General features: G+C 43.4%; 2 protein-coding genes across 3 annotated transcripts in view; one reads left to right on the plus strand and one right to left on the minus strand.

The window, feature by feature from the left end:
• Positions 1 to 587: 587 nt before the first annotated feature.
• mmp25.L (matrix metallopeptidase 25 L homeolog) lies at positions 588 to 17,062 on the plus strand. The gene is made up of 10 exons (XM_041577201.1): positions 588 to 1,069; positions 6,753 to 6,885; positions 7,973 to 8,111; positions 8,198 to 8,466; positions 10,102 to 10,278; positions 11,067 to 11,145; positions 11,812 to 11,894; positions 11,985 to 12,137; positions 12,356 to 12,613; positions 16,171 to 17,062. Exons 1-10 carry the CDS (start codon positions 974 to 976, stop codon positions 16,437 to 16,439), a joined length of 1,656 nt encoding a protein of 551 aa, XP_041433135.1. The 5' UTR covers positions 588 to 973; the 3' UTR covers positions 16,440 to 17,062.
• The window catches only part of srrm2.L (serine/arginine repetitive matrix 2 L homeolog), a 33,641-nt gene continuing 30,854 nt past the window's right edge, over positions 15,520 to 18,306 (minus strand). For both annotated transcript variants that reach the window (XM_018236738.2, XM_018236737.2), the window contains one exon: positions 15,520 to 17,220. In XM_018236738.2, coding sequence (XP_018092227.1) covers positions 17,211 to 17,220 — 10 coding nt within the window. In that variant the 3' untranslated portion in view covers positions 15,520 to 17,210. The remainder of the gene's footprint in view (positions 17,221 to 18,306) is intronic.

The following is an 18,306-nucleotide window of genomic DNA, read 5'->3' on the forward strand; positions in this document are numbered from 1 at the left end:
GTCCCCCCCTGATGGCTGCCCTGTTTATAACCGATGACATCACTAATCACCATTTATAACCAATGACATCACTAAGCGCCATTTATAACCAATGACATCACATTTCAACATTTCACCGCTGGTGAATAAATTTATGATACTCCTGCTAAAATTTGCCGCCGTCAAAAAATTTTGGACGCCCGTTCGAAAAGTCGATGGCGTAAAAAAATCGCTGTGTGTCAACACTATTTGGATGCTCATTGCCTTTAACGCCGGCATCAAGATTGACACGGGCGTCAATTTTCAGGTTTCACAATTTTTTTCGCAAATTTTTGGAGAAGCAGAAACGGGAAAAATTTTCGCCCATCACTACTAATGTTCCCACCCTCCTCCCAAGAAAAGGAATGGATTCCTCCCAGGTGGCAGTTAGTACCCAGCAGGTGGCAGTGAGCATGAGAGCAGGAGGGCCGGCTAGGGAAAGGAGTGAGAGCAGCAGCAGTAGGACAGAGAGTTGTGGGTGCTGGGAGGTGCACATGGGAGGGGCAACAGGAGGGGGAAGAGGAGCAGAAGGAAGGAGTATAAGTGATGGAGTGCAGACAGACTGCAGAGCATAGAGTGCAGCAGTAGCAGCAGCAGGAGAGGAGGGAGATGTAAAGATGCTCAGGGGCAGATCAGACGGGGTGGGCGCTGAATTGTCGCACAGGGGCAGTTGCTAAGGGACCAGAGTGAGGGCAAGCACAGGGTACCCCAATAAGGGCTGTGAGAGGAGGGCGCAGGCAGTATACATGGGTTTAAGAGAAGGGAGATAAGAGCGCTGAGAGTTGGCTGAAAGTGCAAGAAAGGAGAGTCGCATATTAACAGGAGACGAGCTGAGGACACAGAATCCTAGAGCGCTGATATTCGGAAAGTAGTGGCGGAGAGAGGCGCAAGTTACGCAAGAGAAGACCAAGGAGGTGCTGCGCGGAAATTGAGGTGCAGAGCGCGGGAGAGGCGCATGGGAAGGTCCGACATGTTAGTGCTGTGGCTGCTGTGGGGGAGTCTGGTCCTGACTGGAGGGAACCCGAGCGCAAAAGACGTCAGCAAAGGACTGGTGAGATATAACTGCACCCAAACTTACACGAACCTCCTCCTGCACTGACCCGACTGGATCCCAGGACCCCTCACAACTGTATTCAGCCTGCGGTCCAGCATCACCCGACTCACTATTACTAACTCCATCCCCAGTATCATCAGTCTTCTACTCACTATTACTAACTCCATCCCCAGTATCATCAGTCTTCTACTCACTATTACTAACTCCATCCCCAGTATCATCAGTCTTCTACTCACTATTACTAACTCCATCCCCCCCCAGTATCATCAGTCTTCTACTCACTATTACTAACTCCATCCCCAGTATCATCAGTCTTCTACTCACTATTACTAACTCCATCCCCCCCCAGTATCATCAGTCTTCTACTCACTATTACTAACTCCATCCCCAGTATCATCAGTCTTCTACTCACTATTACTAACTCCATCCCCAGTATCATCAGTCTTCTACTCACTATTACTAACTCCATCCCCCCCAGTATCATCAGTCTTCTACTCACTATTACTAGTGCTACCTCTGTCCCCCAGTATCATCAGTCTTCTACTCACATCACTACCTCAATCCTTCAGCCCTTGCACTGTGATCCCAGGACCCCTGTACTCTTACAACTGTATTCAGCCTGCGGTCCAGCATCACCCGACTCACTATTACTAACTCCATCCCCAGTATCATCAGTCTTCTACTCACTATTACTAACTCCATCCCCAGTATCATCAGTCCTCTACTCACTATTACTAGTGCTACCTCCACCCCCCAGTATCATTAGTCTTCTACTCACTATTACTAGTGCTACCTTTATCCCCCAGTATCATCAGTCTTCTACTCACTATTACTGGTGCTAACTCCATCCCCCCAGTATCATCAGTCTTCTATTCACTATTACTAGTGCTACCTCCATCCCCCCAGTATCATCAGTCTTCTACTCACTATTACTAGTGCTACCTCCATTCCCCAGTATCATCAGTCTTCTACTCACTATTACTAGTGCTAACTCCATCCCCCAGTATCATCAGTCTTCTAGTCACTATTACTAGTGCTACCTCCATCCCCCCAGTATCATCAGTCTTCTATTCACTATTACTAGTGCTACCTCCATCCCCCAGTATCATCAGTCTTCTACTCACTATTACTAGTGCTACCTCCATCCCCCAGTATCATCAGTCTTCTACTCACTATTACTAGTGCTACCTCCATCCCCCCCAGTATCATCAGTCTTCTATTCACTATTACTAGTGCTACCTCCATCCCCCAGTATCATCAGTCTTCTATTCACTATTACTAGTGCTACCTCCATCCCCCCAGTATCATCAGTCTTCTACTCACTATTACTAGTGCCTACCTCCATTCCCCCAGTATCATCAGTCTTCTACTCACTATTACTAGTGCTAACTCCATCCCCCAGTATCATCAGTCTTCTAGTCACTATTACTAGTGCTACCTCCATCCCCCCCAGTATCATCCGTCTTCTACTCACTATTACTAGTGCTACTCCATCCCGAGTATCATCAGTCCTACTCACTATTATAGTGCTACCATCCATCCCTCATCAGTATCATCAGTCCTTTTCTACTCAACTATTAATAAAGTGCTACTCCATCCCCCAACCCCCTATGTATCATCAGTCTCTCTACCCTATTTCAATTAGTGCTAAACTCTCATCGCACAGTATATCAGAATACTCTCACTCACTATAAATAAGTAGATCACCTCATCCCCAGTATCATTGTCTTCTACTCACTATTACTAGTGCTACCTCCATCCCCAGTATATCAGTTCTTCTACTCACTAATTATAGTGCTACTCATCATCTCTGATATACAGTCTTCTACTCACTATTACTAGTGCTACCTCCATCCCCAGTACTACAGTCTTCTACTCAAATCACTATCTCAATCCTTCAGCCCTTGCACTGTGATCACCCACCAGTAATCAATCCATCTCTCCTGGATTAACTCCTCGATTGCACCACTACATAATCCAACCTGATCTTCCAGCATTAGCATTACACTATTATTATCAGTAACTCTATCCTCGCCCTTCAGCATCACCCTAATACTCCCATCAGTACCTCTTTCCTAATCTTTCAGCATCACCCTGCTATTCCATCCTTATCCTCCTGTATCCCTGTACCACCCTTTCACAAACATCAGTATCTTCATCCTTAGGCTCTAGTATCAAATACTTATCACATCATTACCTCCATCCTGATGGTTTAGTTTACCCTACACTCATTAGTATCCCTATCTCAAACCTACGAATCCCATCAGAACTTTCCTTATCCTCCAGAGTCTCCCTACTGCTGCTTCCATCAGAAAAGTACCAGTATCACTCTCCTACTATTTCCACCATTCTGAATTACCCTAATAGTTTCACCCTCTCCATATCATCAAGTATCACTCTTCTACTCTCATTAGTAACGTTATCCTGATCTTCCCACACCGCCCTTCTGTTGATATTCATAAATTCATGATCCACCTTTATCCTTCAGTATGAACCATCCACTCAATAACTTCACCCTATTCAGCATCACCTACTACTACACTTAGTTGCTCAATCCTGTTCAGCATGATTCAACTGTTCCCATCAATATTTGTTATCCTACTCTTGCAGCATAACCCTGATATTCCTACCAATTCTTCCATCCTGTTCCCATAGAATCAATTAACTATTCCCAGCAGTAACTCATCCCACTACTCGTGAATCACCAAGTTTTCACATAATTTTCCCCATTCTGCTGCTCCACAGTAGCACCATACTACCACTACAGTCACACCACACTACTACTCCAGTAACACCCCACCACTCCAGTAGCACCACACTACTACTCCAGTGGCACTGACTACTACTCCAGTAACACCCGACTACTACTGCAGTAGCACCACACTACCACTCTAGTCACACCACACAACTACTCCAGTAGCACCAAACTACTACTCCAGTAGCACCAAACTACTACTCCAGTCACACCAAACTACTACTCCAGTCACACCACCACAATACTACTCCAGTAGCACCACATGACTACTCCAGTAGCACCACACTACCACTCTAGTCACACCACACTACTACTCCAGTAGCACCAAACTACTACTCCAGTCGCACCACCACATTACTACTCCAGTAGCACCACACTACTACTCCAGTGGCACTGACTACAACTCCAGTAACACCCGACTACCACTCCAGTAGCACCACACTACCACTTCAGTCACACCACACTACTACTCCAGTAGCTACACACTACCACTCCAGTAGCACCACACTACTACTCCAATCGCACTACCACACTACTACCTCAGTACGGCTCCAGTAACACCACACTACTATACTATTCCAGTAGCACTGCATTACTACTCCAGTAACACCACACTTCTACTCCAGTAGCTCCACACTACTATTTCAGTAGTACCACACTACTACTCAAGTAGCACTACATTACTACTCCAGTGGCATCAGACAACCAAGTACGGACTGGGTTTCACAATAGGCCCTGGCATTCCAAGTACACAGAGGCCCAAGCAGCCCCCCACAAGCCCAATAAATAGTGACTGCTGATGGCAAATTACAGTAGCCCCTCTGGCATTTTACTTTTATCTTCTAGCTACTATGCAACAGTGTCAAAATCCTTCTCCAGCATCCTACTAAAAAAACTTCCATTCTGCTACTTTACTACATAAGCACCTACATACAACCCTCAACCTACAGCACCCATATTTCTACCATCAGTACCCTGCTCCCCCTGTTACTTCAGACACTACTGTCTTCCTGCTTGTCCAGAGGTATTTTAATAATCCCATACTCTTTCAATTCCTTCATCCTGATCCTCAAGCATCACCCTATTTCTACCAATAGTTGCTCAGTCCTGTTCCTTCAGGATCACTGACTTACTCCAAACAATCCCTCCAACCTGTTCCTACAATATTACCCAACTACTCGCATCAGTCTATTCATCCTACCTTTCCAGCATCACCCTACTTCTTACATCAGTACATTCATCATGCTCCACCAGCATTGCCCTACTAATCACATCCTCTAGCATTACAGTACTGCTCTACAGCCCTCATCTCTACCATCACCCTACTACTCACAACAGCACTTGCATCCTTCAGCATCACAATCCCACTGACATCAGTATCTGCTTCCTGCTAATTCCAATTTTTCCTTCCATCAATCCCAGCAATTCCACTAAACTACACTTTAACAAATAGCAAACTAACACACTTTTCTAACTCCCTTCCTATATTACCTTTCTACCCTTGTGTGTTCTTTCAGCATCACCATCATAGTCCAATCCTTTCCACAATCTTGCTCCTCAGGTATCACCTCACCGCTCCTAACAATCCTTCCAGCCCAGTATCAACCTCTTTTCCTATCATTACCTCAATCATTTGCACATTTTCAACACTACTACTCTGTGGAGTAGATAACTAAACAGCTTTCTGATCCCCTTCCAATGGTAGTCAGTGTGACTCTACTTCAACAGATGTCACACAATTAGAGATGTAATGTTATACTCCTGGGCTTTAACTGCCAACCAGTTCATCCTACAAAATAACACCTGCACTACTTCATTGTTATATGCATATAAGTTTAAGGTTTATCACTATGGTTCCACTAAAACATGGAGACAATGTCTCATTCTAGACCCTCTCACCTCTTAAAGCACAACTAAAGCCTAACTAAAGAAGTAGGTAGAAATGTTGTACATTATGTTTTGTGCTTCTGTACCAGCCCAAGGCAACCACAGCCCTTTAGCAGTAAAGATCTGTGTCTCCAAAGATGCCCCAGTAGCTCCCCATCTTCTTTTCTGCTGATTCACTGCACATGCTCTGTGCTGCTGTCACTTACTGAGCTTAGGGACCCACTCACAATATACAGTACACATAGAATAGAAATGTCACAATATAAGGCTGATTAGTAATTAATACAGATAATTACTACATGGCAGCACAGAAACCAGTGCAATTAGAATCAGAATTTAATAATCAGCAAACCTGTAGCATCAGCTTATATTACAGCCAGGGAAGCTCATTTTCTGCTGGATAATTAGTGACGAGCCCTAAGCTTCGCTTCTCAACAGCCAATCAGAGCCCACTGAGCATGTGAGTGTCACAGACACTTTCCAAGATGGTGACCCCCTGTGACAAGTTTGAAGTCCTGGATCATTGCTGCTATTGACAAGCTCAAACTTTAGCCTCGTGCAATAAGTTCACTATATAAAATATGGCATTTTTGGCCATATTCAGTTTTAGGGTTTAGTTCTCCTTTAAACATAATCCCCCTGCCCGCTGTGTCCCATAATAACATAGTTCTTCTTTTCTGCTACCAATCTGTCATCACTCTCTGGCTTCTTATATTCCCCAACCTTTCTGTAAATACCCCTCAATGCTATCCTTAAATTCAGTACCCTTTTCTGTTATGCAATCTTCACCCTTCCTTCCTATCATGAATCTTAAAAGAGAAGTTCTTTCAAAAACCAAGTATAAAAAAAGGACCAATGAAAATGTGTCTGTACAATTGCATTGTCTGCATCATGTCAAAGTAACTCTCATGTAAAGATTTGAGTTTAATTCAATTATTGTGCCATCATTTTCTTTTTTCTGTACCTATCCCATTATTAATGCTAGAGAAGACTTTTTCCTTTGGACGGAACTGCTCTAAATAAAATCTCTAATCATAGGATTGGCTGACAAGATATGGCTACCTTCCTCCTCCAGACCCTTTTTCAGCTCAGCAGCAAACACTGGAGGGGCTTCGCGAGGCAGTCAAGGCTATGCAAAGAGTAGCAGGCTTGCCGGAAACCGGGGAACTGGGTAAGGAATCATTATGGTGACAATTCTGTAGGAGAACCTAGCAGGAGAACCTAGCAGAACCTAGCAGGTCATCATAGCAACTACAAAAAAAATCAATGGAAGATACTGGGTACTGCCACTCTGTAGATGCGAAAAAAATGCAATTCTGCACAATAATATGTGTATGGGTTATTGGGGCACTCAGGTGCAATGTGGGTCTTCAGTGACACTTTGTTGAGGACCGTAGGGCACTTTATTAAGTTCATTTGTGGACTATGGTGGCTTATATACTATGCTTATTGTTTAGATGACTTGTTGGGAGGGGGGCTTGCTAAGGTCAACAGAACTCCAGTTTTGGCATGACCGGACAAGGAAGGACCATGTAAATGGTTCCACGTCTTCTTAAAAAAAAAAGGATTCACTACTGTAGATGGGCCAGACCTTAACAAGAATGGAATGTTTCTGTAGATGGAGCAGACCTTCTGGAAGAAACTAATGCAGGAGCGCCCATACTTTACTAATGATACTTTTATTGATGATGTCCCATTATGATCTACATCTATAAAACATTGTTCGCGCTCTATTCCATGGAAAATATAACTTAAATATGGATTTAAAAGAAAATGTATATTGTTATGTTTAACAAACCTATATTTCTTATGTGACCTTAACTTAATAAATATCTGGATGAAAAGCATGAAACAGGAGGGTGAGTTAGACAAGCTGTTTGTTGACAGTGTCTTGAGATCTACTGATCTCCAGCTGAAGGTCTACTGGTAGATACCGATCTACCTTTTGGCCACCCCTGAACTAATGCATCTGCTATGTGATCATTTCAGTGGAGAAAAGTATTTGACCACATGGGTTGAAGGCTTCAGTTAGGCCTCCTCAATCTGTACAAAAGTCAAGTCCATGGACTATAGACTTGAATTTAGAGAAAATCAGACAGTGTGCTATGGAAAAGATTATTCATTTACATCACATTTGCCAGATACCAAAGCTGTGTCAAGTGGCTTGAGTTGAAATTTTGTGGACTCCATTTTTTGAAAAAAAATAATGATGTTTCAATATGTTTTATCACTCTCTTCGTTTCACTTATCATTATTAGATGATGCGACTGTGCTCATGATGAAAAAGCCACGATGTTCACTTCCCGATATCATTATGAGGCCCGAGCGCCGCTCTCGTCGCACTAAGAGATATGTTCTGAGCGGCTCTGTGTGGGATAAAAAGTTGCTGAGTTGGAGGTGAGAATTAGAGGTAAAAAGATAAAAAAAACTCAAGACAAAAACCATGGCAAATGCCTCCATTCAATATATTATGTCTCTGATAGGTTGGAAAACTCCCCCAGTACCCTGTCGCATGATGTCACCCGCACCCTGATAAACACTGCTCTTGCAGTCTGGAGCCAAGAGACGCAACTGAAATTTAGTGAAACGCAAGAGAAGTCCGACATACGTGTAGAATTTGTTGCTGGGTCCCATGGAGATGGCTATCCCTTTGATGGTCAAGGAGGAACTCTAGGTCATGCTTTCTTCCCTGGTGTGGGGGATAGGTCTGGAGACACTCATATGGATGCGGATGAATCTTGGTCATATAATAGTACGTTTCAGCTTGTATAAGAGGGTCACTTCTCAAACTTGTATAAATGGCACAGCCTTTCCAGTCGTGGAAGCTCTTATTAGTGTCTTATTTGAATCCTCTTTTTTTCTTGACTTACTCATACATGGAGCTAATTCCCAGTTCTCATCACCCCTGGTGGCCTGGATACAACCTCGTGGCAGAATGGGACCACTTCTTAAATGTGCCTCCTTCCCAAATATATCTCAGTCATGCAACGTCATGCACAATTCCTATCCTACCCTCTATGAAGACTTCCCTTGGTTCCTACACACTAACCTACGCTTACTTACTATTATCCCAAAGTATCACCCAATCACCTGGGAGCTTAAAGGAGGGTGTCATTTTGAAAAATAACAATTTTAGCCAAAATTGAGAACAGGCACCATATATTATTTATTACTGTCTACATGATGAGGCTGACTTTAAAAATAACTTTCAAAGGACACACAAGTTATCGTTCTACACTAGACCTGACCCAATTTGATGGGCCAAACACTTCCGTTACCCAGTGGTAGGTTCTTAGTGGAGCCATCATTCATCCGTTTCCATGCACTCCAATGGGATTTCTAGTATATAACAGATAATGATTCATTTTCACACTCTAAAATGTTAATTCTACCTATTAGGAGGACTGGAGGCTAAGGTTGGGGTGTCCACATACAGTATATAGGAGGAGAATAAAGAAGGTTTAGGAAGATTTAGGTAAGCAAGGACCCCCCCCCCCAAAAAAAAGAGGCCATCTGCTAAATATTAATATATAATACACAATATCCTAAAAATATCCTTAATGATGTCATCAGTTATAATCAATTCTTATTGATTAAATTGACGACTCACTAAAACTTGTGTATTATAAAAAGATAATATACCCCCTGTTGTAAAACATGAGGATATCAGAAGTCACCTTGGAGTTTCATGACCCTTCGCCTTCAGCCTTGTACCTTTATATGCTTATGGAACGCCTTGGACCTTTTAATACCCTTACATATTTAAATAGGGGTGCAATTTTTGCGAAATAATTATAGGTTTGCCTTTGGAAAGTCTTCTGTTTGTACCCGCCTCAAAACAAATGTCACACTCTGCCCCTAATTCAGGAGATGGCCTCTAAGGTTGAGGCCATTGTTGGCCATCTTTCATCTGATGGTCTCCTACTCCTCTGGCATTGGTGGCAAAGGACTTGACATTAACAGTAGAAGCATAATGATAAGGACATGTCTGAAGGTTCTGCTCTATACACATGTACTTCTCTCAAATGTTCTTGCAGATAGCATGTGGGCAGTCTTGACCCTTAGGGTCACAATCATCTGATTAGGTTTGCCTTGGCCTCTTACTGAAGATGCATCAGCTGCCTGAGCATCCTCCTAATTAGTCATTTATTACCATTACCAGGCTTCATGTTTCCACAAAGATAGAGAGAATCTTTGTTCTTAACCTTAATAGTTTCCTCCTGTTACGCCTCAAACTCAAGAAAGATAGAACCATAGGCCACGCCTTCCATTATCTTCTTTCACTTCCTCTTTCTTGTTTCAAAACACAGTTTGTTTATCTTGTGGTCTCCATCATCTTACTTAATTAACCTGGTTTATGATCCATTTTTTGTTTTGTTTCCTTTAGCCGAGGACGGTACTGACCTCTTCGCAGTGGCAGTTCATGAATTCGGACACTCTCTAGGGCTGTATCACTCTTCCAGTGAAAACTCCATCATGAAGCCGTACTATCAGGGGACTGTAGGGGACCCAACCAAATACCGACTGCCCCCTGATGACGTGGAGGGGATACAAATTCTTTATGGTAAGGCATTTTATTAATAAATAAATTAATGTAAAAATGTTGTGAGGTGCAGACCATTAGCAGGAGCACTTGGTTGTACTATGTGAGGAATTGTTAAGCTGAGTGAGACTGTGACAGGGCAATAACACATTGGAAGATTCTAGGCACTTCATGGTCTCTGAACACTAGAGTTGGCCATACAGGTTACAATTATGGTCTTTCCTGCAACCCTTGGTAGAAACGAAATAATTCCACCTCGATCTGACGATTGAGAATTAAGTTTTGCCGATGTTCAGGAACCTTCAAAAGGCACCCAATAAAAAATGTCCATCCTGTACGATCACAGAAACTACCGATATCCCACCAGACACAAACTGAACCTCATTTCATATGATAATATTGATGCGTGTATGGCCACCTTAGTTGTTGTATTGGGTGCAGGCTGTAAAAGCCTCCTACTGTGTAAATATTTACCAAATTGAAATAAATCCAGCACTCCAAAACCCATGGTGTAGTCGTACCCTTTATCAAGCCTTGGCTTGGTAAGGTCCAAAACACTGCCTGCTGGTGGCAATAAACCCTTTCTGAATGAATTTCGGAGTGCTGCTGGATTTATTTCTAAGCTACCAGTCGTCATTAAGTTTATGTACAGTATACATACAGCATTACACTTACTGATTTCACCTTACATTACAAAATGGAATACTAATTATATTGGTAACCATGAGCCATACAACTCCTCACTGCATGTTTCCAGCTCTTTCCAGTTCTTATTTTAATGCCTATGTATTTATCGTTTAACCCCTCAGGTCGTCCAGAATTTGGGAACAGACCTCCTGCTGTTACACCAACCAGGCGCGTCCTCCCGCCACGTGGGCCCACTCCAGGGTAAGTACATTTTCTGGACTTTCTTGTACCAAAAAAGGCACCTTGTTCTCGACAGTAGCCCTTCTGTAACCACACCAATCAGTGAATGACCAGCCATCACAGTGTACACAAACCATTAATGGAATTGAACATACCGCACAGTCTGTCACATGTCCATGCTCATAAGCACCATCTCTAAGACCTTCTGCTACTATGCCAGCCATTTTTTTTTTTTACCAATTCAAGTTCAAAAACTTTCATTAAAACTCATTTGACAGTAGGCCATGGCCCGTGGTGTCTTCTTGTAAGTCAGTCTTTGTCGAGCTTCAACCCACTTTGAAGATCCAACATGGCCAGGACCTCCTTAGCTTGTATGTAGGACAACAAATACGTTTTCTCCCTAAAACTAATCCTACCTGCCATTAAAGATGGGCTTTCAGGTGTATATAGGAGCACAATTAGGCCTCTTCCTCAAATATCTCCCTATCATTCAGGCTGAGCCCAGCAAAGTTACAACTCAAAGCCCCCCAGGTGGGCAGCTCTACACTAGTCACTGTTGCCATGTAGGAAAAATTAAACCTAACCAACGATGCCTTAATAGGAGCACACATCATCAACAGAACCCAATCATCACTAACCGATTCCCAAGCCCCTATTAATCTCAGACACATTCTTACTTCCCTTTAGATCCCGTCTCCCATTCCCAGATCGCTGCTCAACCAACTTCGATGCCATTGCCAACATCCGAGGAGAAGCGTTCTTCTTTAAGAGTAAGAGCCAACATAGTATTTGCCCTCTCTTTTATGGGTTGGTGTTTAATTTCAATATTATTTTCCAGATAACACCTTTTTCGGTTTTAGACAGGTATTTCTGGAGAGTGCAGTCCTCAAGGCAGTTGGTCTCACTCAACCCTGCTCACCTCAACCGTTTTTGGCTGGGACTCCCTCCTGACCTGCCCAAATTGGACGCCGTGTATGAGAGAAACAATGACAGCAAGATTGTGTTTATTGCGGGTGAGTTATTGTTAGGGTCACGAGAGAATTTGGGTTATATATTCCCACCACAGCCAGAAAGATTGAACAAATGAAAGTGCCACAGTATTTCCCCATAATATTTTCTATATGAATGTTTATTACTGGGTAAATTATATTAAAGGGGCAGTTCACCTTCTGCATAGAAGGCTGTGATGGAGCCTGGTGACATAAATTATTGTCCTATGACATCTGTGCAGGAAACTCGTTCTGGGTTTTCAAGGACACTTTGGTGGAACCAGGATACCCTCGTCCTTTGTCCGACTTCGGACTGAATACAGACGGAGTGGATGCAGCTTTTGTTTGGAAGCACAACCTCAAGACCTACTTCTTTCGTAAAAATCTGTTCTGGAGGTTTGATGACAATAGAGGACAGATGGACTCTGGGTACCCAAAAGACAGCAGATTATGGGAAGGCGTGCCATCTGATATCGATGACATAATAAGCTGGGAAAACGGTGAGAAACTTCCCTGCCTTCTACGTGTGCTTCATTATGTAACTAAACCGAAGGGTTTCTCTGTAAATGACTCTGGTAATAGGGACAGGGACTTCAGAGACCTCATCCTGCTAACTCGGTTGTACACTCTAGATTTCCCACCCTAACCCTCAACTCCATCTCTCGCAGATCTTACTCAGCTTTACCTATACTCTGTTTCTGAGATTTTATTAACTCCATAGTTCCATTTTACCCACATAAACTATACACCTGGGACTTGCCAGCCCTGCTCAAAATACTTCTGTGCCTAGGAGTCTTAACTCCATCAAACTAGGTGCTTGAGAATTACAAAATCTATGTCTGCATTGTATTAGGGATTCTCACTTAATGTTTTCATTTTGTAGCACTGCCTAAACAATCTTGGCCGCCCTCCTGCTAGAACAGACTCCCTGGTTCTGGCCAAACAATACCAGATGTTAGGAATATTACAAAATTGTTGAGAATTCTCCAAGGGACGTGACACAAAATATCCCGTTTCTAGACTAGTCATGCCTTGTTTTTTCCCCAAACAATGACCTACCTAACATTGTACCCAACACTCTGCTAACTGTACCCTACATCTCCAGGTCCCAGATAATCTCCAAAGCCTTTTCATGTGCCAAAAACTTTCCAAGCCCCGGGCACCAGAATTCTGTTCCTGGAACACTACATACCTTCAGCAAAACTCTCATTGTACCAGAGAGTCTCCAAGCCTTTCACAATCTCCTCATTTTACCCGAATCTCTGAAAACCCTGAAACTACCTCTGTAAATACTTTACAAACCCCCACCATATTTCCACCTGTTTGTAACAGTAGTGACCTATAGCAACAGATCTCATTGTACTTGGGATTCTCCAAGCCCTTCCCAACTATGTACATCTCAACGTGCCTTATTTGGGTAATACTAGAACGGCTCCAGCATAAAGTTGGGTTGAAAAGTTGACTTTTTTTTTGTTGTAAAGTTACAATCATGTCCCCTCGCAAGCGCCTTTTTCCCCAAGAGAAAACAACCCCAACCTTGACAGTCTCCCCTCATAATTTTAAGTCTTCCCTCCTTCTAACCAGTTTAGTTGCACTTAGTCTCTGCACTCTCTCCAGCTCATTTATATCCCTCTTAAGGACTGGAGTCCAAAACTGCCCCCATACTCCAGATGAGGCCTCACCAGGGACCTATAAAGAGGCAGAATTATGTTTTCATCCCTTGAGTTAACGCCCTTTTTTATGCAAGACAGAACTTTATTTGCTTTAGTAGCCACAGAATGACAACTTGTTATGCACAAAAAACACAAGATCCATCTCAACACACTGCCATTTAGTGTATAACTTGCATTTATATTATTTTTGCCAAAGTGCATAACCTGCATTTATCAACATTGAACCTCATTTTCCAGTTTGCTGCTCAGTTTTCCAGTTTAGACAAATCACTGTGCAAAGTGGCAGCATCCTGCATGGAACCTATAGTTCTGCACAATTTAGTATCATCTGCAAAAATAGAAACAGTACTTTCAATGCCCACCTCCAGGTCATTAATAAACAAGTTGAAAAGCAAGGGACCTAGTACAGAGGCTTGCGGAACTCCACTAATAACACTGGTCCAATTTGTATAATAAAATGAATGTCCAACCTGTAGTAGAACAGGAGGAAATTAGACGTCACTAAGTCGTTCCAAGGCCTCTTTATATAGTCGTGGAACTCTTCACTTACTTGCAATGGATAATGGGTTCACCACTGATACCCAACACCCACAGGACTAAACCGGTTCTGCTGAAGGAGGTGGCAGTCAAAGAACCGATTCATACAGTCCGTCAGAGATCGGGAACTGTTCTGGCACCAAAGAGGCAATCATATGAAATAAACATGTATAAAATAGGCATGCGGATGCTAAGAAAAATATACCTAAAACCCAAATACATCAAATCCCATTCTCTACTGTCGTGTACCAACTGGCAACCCTGCTGTAAGTGTGAAGGGTCCAAATCAGGCAGTTGGAACAGGGGCCCCCTCTACTGGTCACATTTGTATTGCTTGTATTTGTACTGCACATCAACTTCAATACAATGGGAACCCCCCCTATAAGGATTTTTTTAGTCAAGAACAGGCCAATCCATAGAAAACGTACAGAGTATTCCTGAAGTAAACCTGGGAGTCCTACACAACCAAACATGATTAAGGGTTCTTATCTTTACCCATAATATCTATGTTTGCTTCTTATGCTGAAATTATATTTACATAAATCCTTAAAGGAGTAACAAACCCTTAATTAAAAAAACCTTACCCTACATAGACCCCCTCCCTCCTACCACCCCAGCCTAGCTGTTACCCCAGGCAAATGCCCCTAAGTCTTTACTTACCCCTCCGTGCAGATTCTGTCCAGCGAAGTTCACGGCAGCCATCTTCTTCTCTTTGGTAATCTTTGGAATGAGACCGGCGTTTCGGGGCATGTGTAGTTGTAGCAATTTTCTGTTTCGCAACAACTACGCACGTGGCAAAACTCACGAAAATCACTGAATCGCCGGTCTCATTCCGAAGCTTACCGAGGCGGCTGAAGATGGCTGCCGTGAACTCCGCTGGACAGAATCTGCACGGAGGGGTAAGTAAAGTTAGGGGCATTTGCCCAGGGGGGCAGCTAGGCTGGGGGGGTCTATGTAGGGTAAGGTTTTCTACAGTTCGGAATCTCAGCAGCTACCTGGTTACAAAAGCCCAAATGACCCTAGCAACCAGGCATTGGTTTTAATGAAAGACTGGAATATGAATAGAATAGCAAGAAAAATAATAAAAGTCACAATGACAATATTGTAGCCTCATAGAGCAATAGTTAATGGCTGCTGGGGGGCAGTGGCTGCCTCTTCTGCACAGCGTTACTGGGTAAATAAAATTAGAAACACAATTCCAAAACAACCAGACTTTATTGAAGTTTTTCTTTAAATTTCAGCATACCACCCCCCCCTCAGATTTACACCACCTTTGTCAAAATCCTTGCCGTTCAAGTTTCTCAAGAGCCATTTTGACTGAGCAACTGGTCCATAATGAAGACTAGTCCTAATATCTGGCCCGTCACTCAACAGCTGGAGTGAGAATGCCTCGCCACAAGAGGGTGCTCTTGCAGAGAACAACTAGATCTTTGCTAACCCAGACAACAAAGCTGCCAGCTGGAGGAGACATTTTGCACTGTAACATCTTGACCCATCTCTGCCCCCCTAGAGTAGTTTCTCACAACAAACACGCCTCAGGACACGTATCTAGCCAATGGGATCTGACTTCACTGGAATTTGCCAGATTACAGGTCAGGTGACTCAAGTCCTCAAGTCGCTTCTTTCCCATCCAAAAATGCTTTGGTTCCCTGCACAGACCAACTCTTCTCTATATGGTTCTCCTAAAGACCTATAGAAGAACCTTCTTGATGATCCTTGACCCAACATAGGTTTCTCTGCACTGCACCCATGTATGATCCACCCCAGTCTCCATTAGAAGGTAATTCTTTATGTAAATAATGCCTCATTCACACATCATTTAACTCTTCCACCCATCTGTCCCACAGGTGACACTTATTTCTTCAAGGGAAAGCAGTACTGGAAATTCCAAGGAGGCAACGTGGAGGCAGAGCCGGGATACCCCCAGAGCACCGCACTGAACTGGATGTACTGTCCTATGGAAAGCCCCGCCATTCCTACGGATGACCCAGAAGGCAGGGGTCAGAGAGACTGCAGCTGCATTTGCATCGATGGAAGGAATTCGGCGACAAGGTCTGGCCTCCTTTGGCCGGCGTGGTTGACTTTTGTCTTTCATTTGCTGCTTCTTCTGCGCTAACGCTAGACAACTGCTCAGACATAATCTACAGCCTAGCCCTGAGTCTTTTGTTTAAAGAGCAGCCTCACATGGGAACTCGCGCAGCATGGAAGACATTAAAATATCGACCAACCGCAGACTCAGAGGGGACTCTGTACCAAGCCCACGGCAGTGACTAATACAACCTCCGGGTTTTGCCCATTCTTTTATTGACAGAAAGGATTCTCTCGCTGTACAGATTACAAAAAAAAAAAAAAAGATTTTAAACACATAACATAAGTCTCACTTTTTAAATTCACTTATTACGAAATTGCTGATGCAGAACGAAAGACGGGAGCTGGGTTGGGCAGACGTAACCTAGACGGCGGGGGAGGGGGGGGGATATACGGAGTCTATAGACGGCATCTCCCAGTAGAGGGCTGGGTGGCGTCACCCGCAAGGGAGGACACAACCCGAGTGAGGTGGGTGCAAGTTCACATTTCATATTCCGTGTTTAAGATAGTCGGGACAACGTGGGCAAGAGAGCCAATCCTGGGGTGAATGTAGCCGTCCCAATGTAGTGCAGTCAGACACAGTATGGATGCAGGGGAGTCACAGGCCCCCTGTATCAGTCACAGTTTCAGCTGCCTCAGACCCCCCCCCCCACAAAAAAAAGCAATATGGGTCACTCAAAAGTAAATAGTCTGCACCCTTGCAGGCAAAAAAGGGTCACCGAACGAACCAAGTCCCATAGTCATTGCAGATAGATGGAGGAAACGTCCAAGAAAAATCAGGTTAATCGACGGCAACGGATCATGGAGACCTGATATGAGAGACAGAGGAACAAACGTGTTACATACGGTCACTCTAGAACATGTGTAATCAGTAAACACGCTGTGTATAATAAAACAGGACAACCTCATGAACCCGCAGCCCATCTCAATTCATAAAATAACCAACCGTCCTACCCCCTTTTCCTCTGTTAAAAGGAATCCAGTCAAATCCAATAACTGTAGTAGAGATGTAATTCTAAGTGGGTTATGTAATAAAAGGCACCGGGGCTCCTTTAAAAACTCTGGGCAAATTTGCACCTGGGCAGTTACCCATAGAAACCATAGAATCAGTGATTAGATTATTCCAGCCAGCTGCAAGGAAACCAATGAAAGCAAACATCTGATTGGGGGAAATCTGCAGCTGGGTGGTTATAAATGCCCCCCACTACGTTTGCCCAGGCGCAGTAATCCCGTAGCAACAGGTAGCATTTCAAAAGCAAATATCTTATTGGTTGCTATTAGGGATGCACCGAATCCAGGATTCTGCCTTTTTCAACAGGATTCGGGCAAATCCTTCTGCATGGTCGAACCGAATCCTAATTTGCATATGCAAATTAGAGGTGGGAAATTTACAAAACAAGTAAACAATATTTTACCCTTCCCACCACTAATTTGCATATGCAAATTAGGATTTGTTTCGGTATTTGGCCGAATCTTTCGTGAAGGATTCGGGCCGAATCCAAAATAGTGGATTCGGTGCATCCCTAGTTGCTATGGGTTACTGCTCCTGGGCAAACTTAAGTGCCTTTATTACATATGGGGGTAAATGCCCTGTTTCTAGGTCACTATGCCAGTCTGCAAATAGAACCCAACATAAAATGTTCTCTATATACCAGGAAGCAAATTAAATGAATTCCCAAGTGTGGTGTCTCCCCTCAATTGTGAAGTTAGTTAACCCTGTAGCTGGTTCTATAACAGTGTTTGGGGGGGGGGGGCAGTCTTGATCAGTGAAAACATTTAAAGGGATCCTGTCATCGAAAAACATGTTTTTTTCAAAACGCATCAGTTAATAGTGCTGCTCCAGCAGAATTCTGCACTGAAATCCATTTCTCAAAAGAGCAAACAGATTTTTTTAT

The sequence above is a fragment of the Xenopus laevis genome, chromosome 9_10L, assembly GCF_017654675.1.
Source record: "Xenopus laevis strain J_2021 chromosome 9_10L, Xenopus_laevis_v10.1, whole genome shotgun sequence".
Classification (NCBI taxonomy): Eukaryota; Metazoa; Chordata; class Amphibia; order Anura; family Pipidae; genus Xenopus; species Xenopus laevis.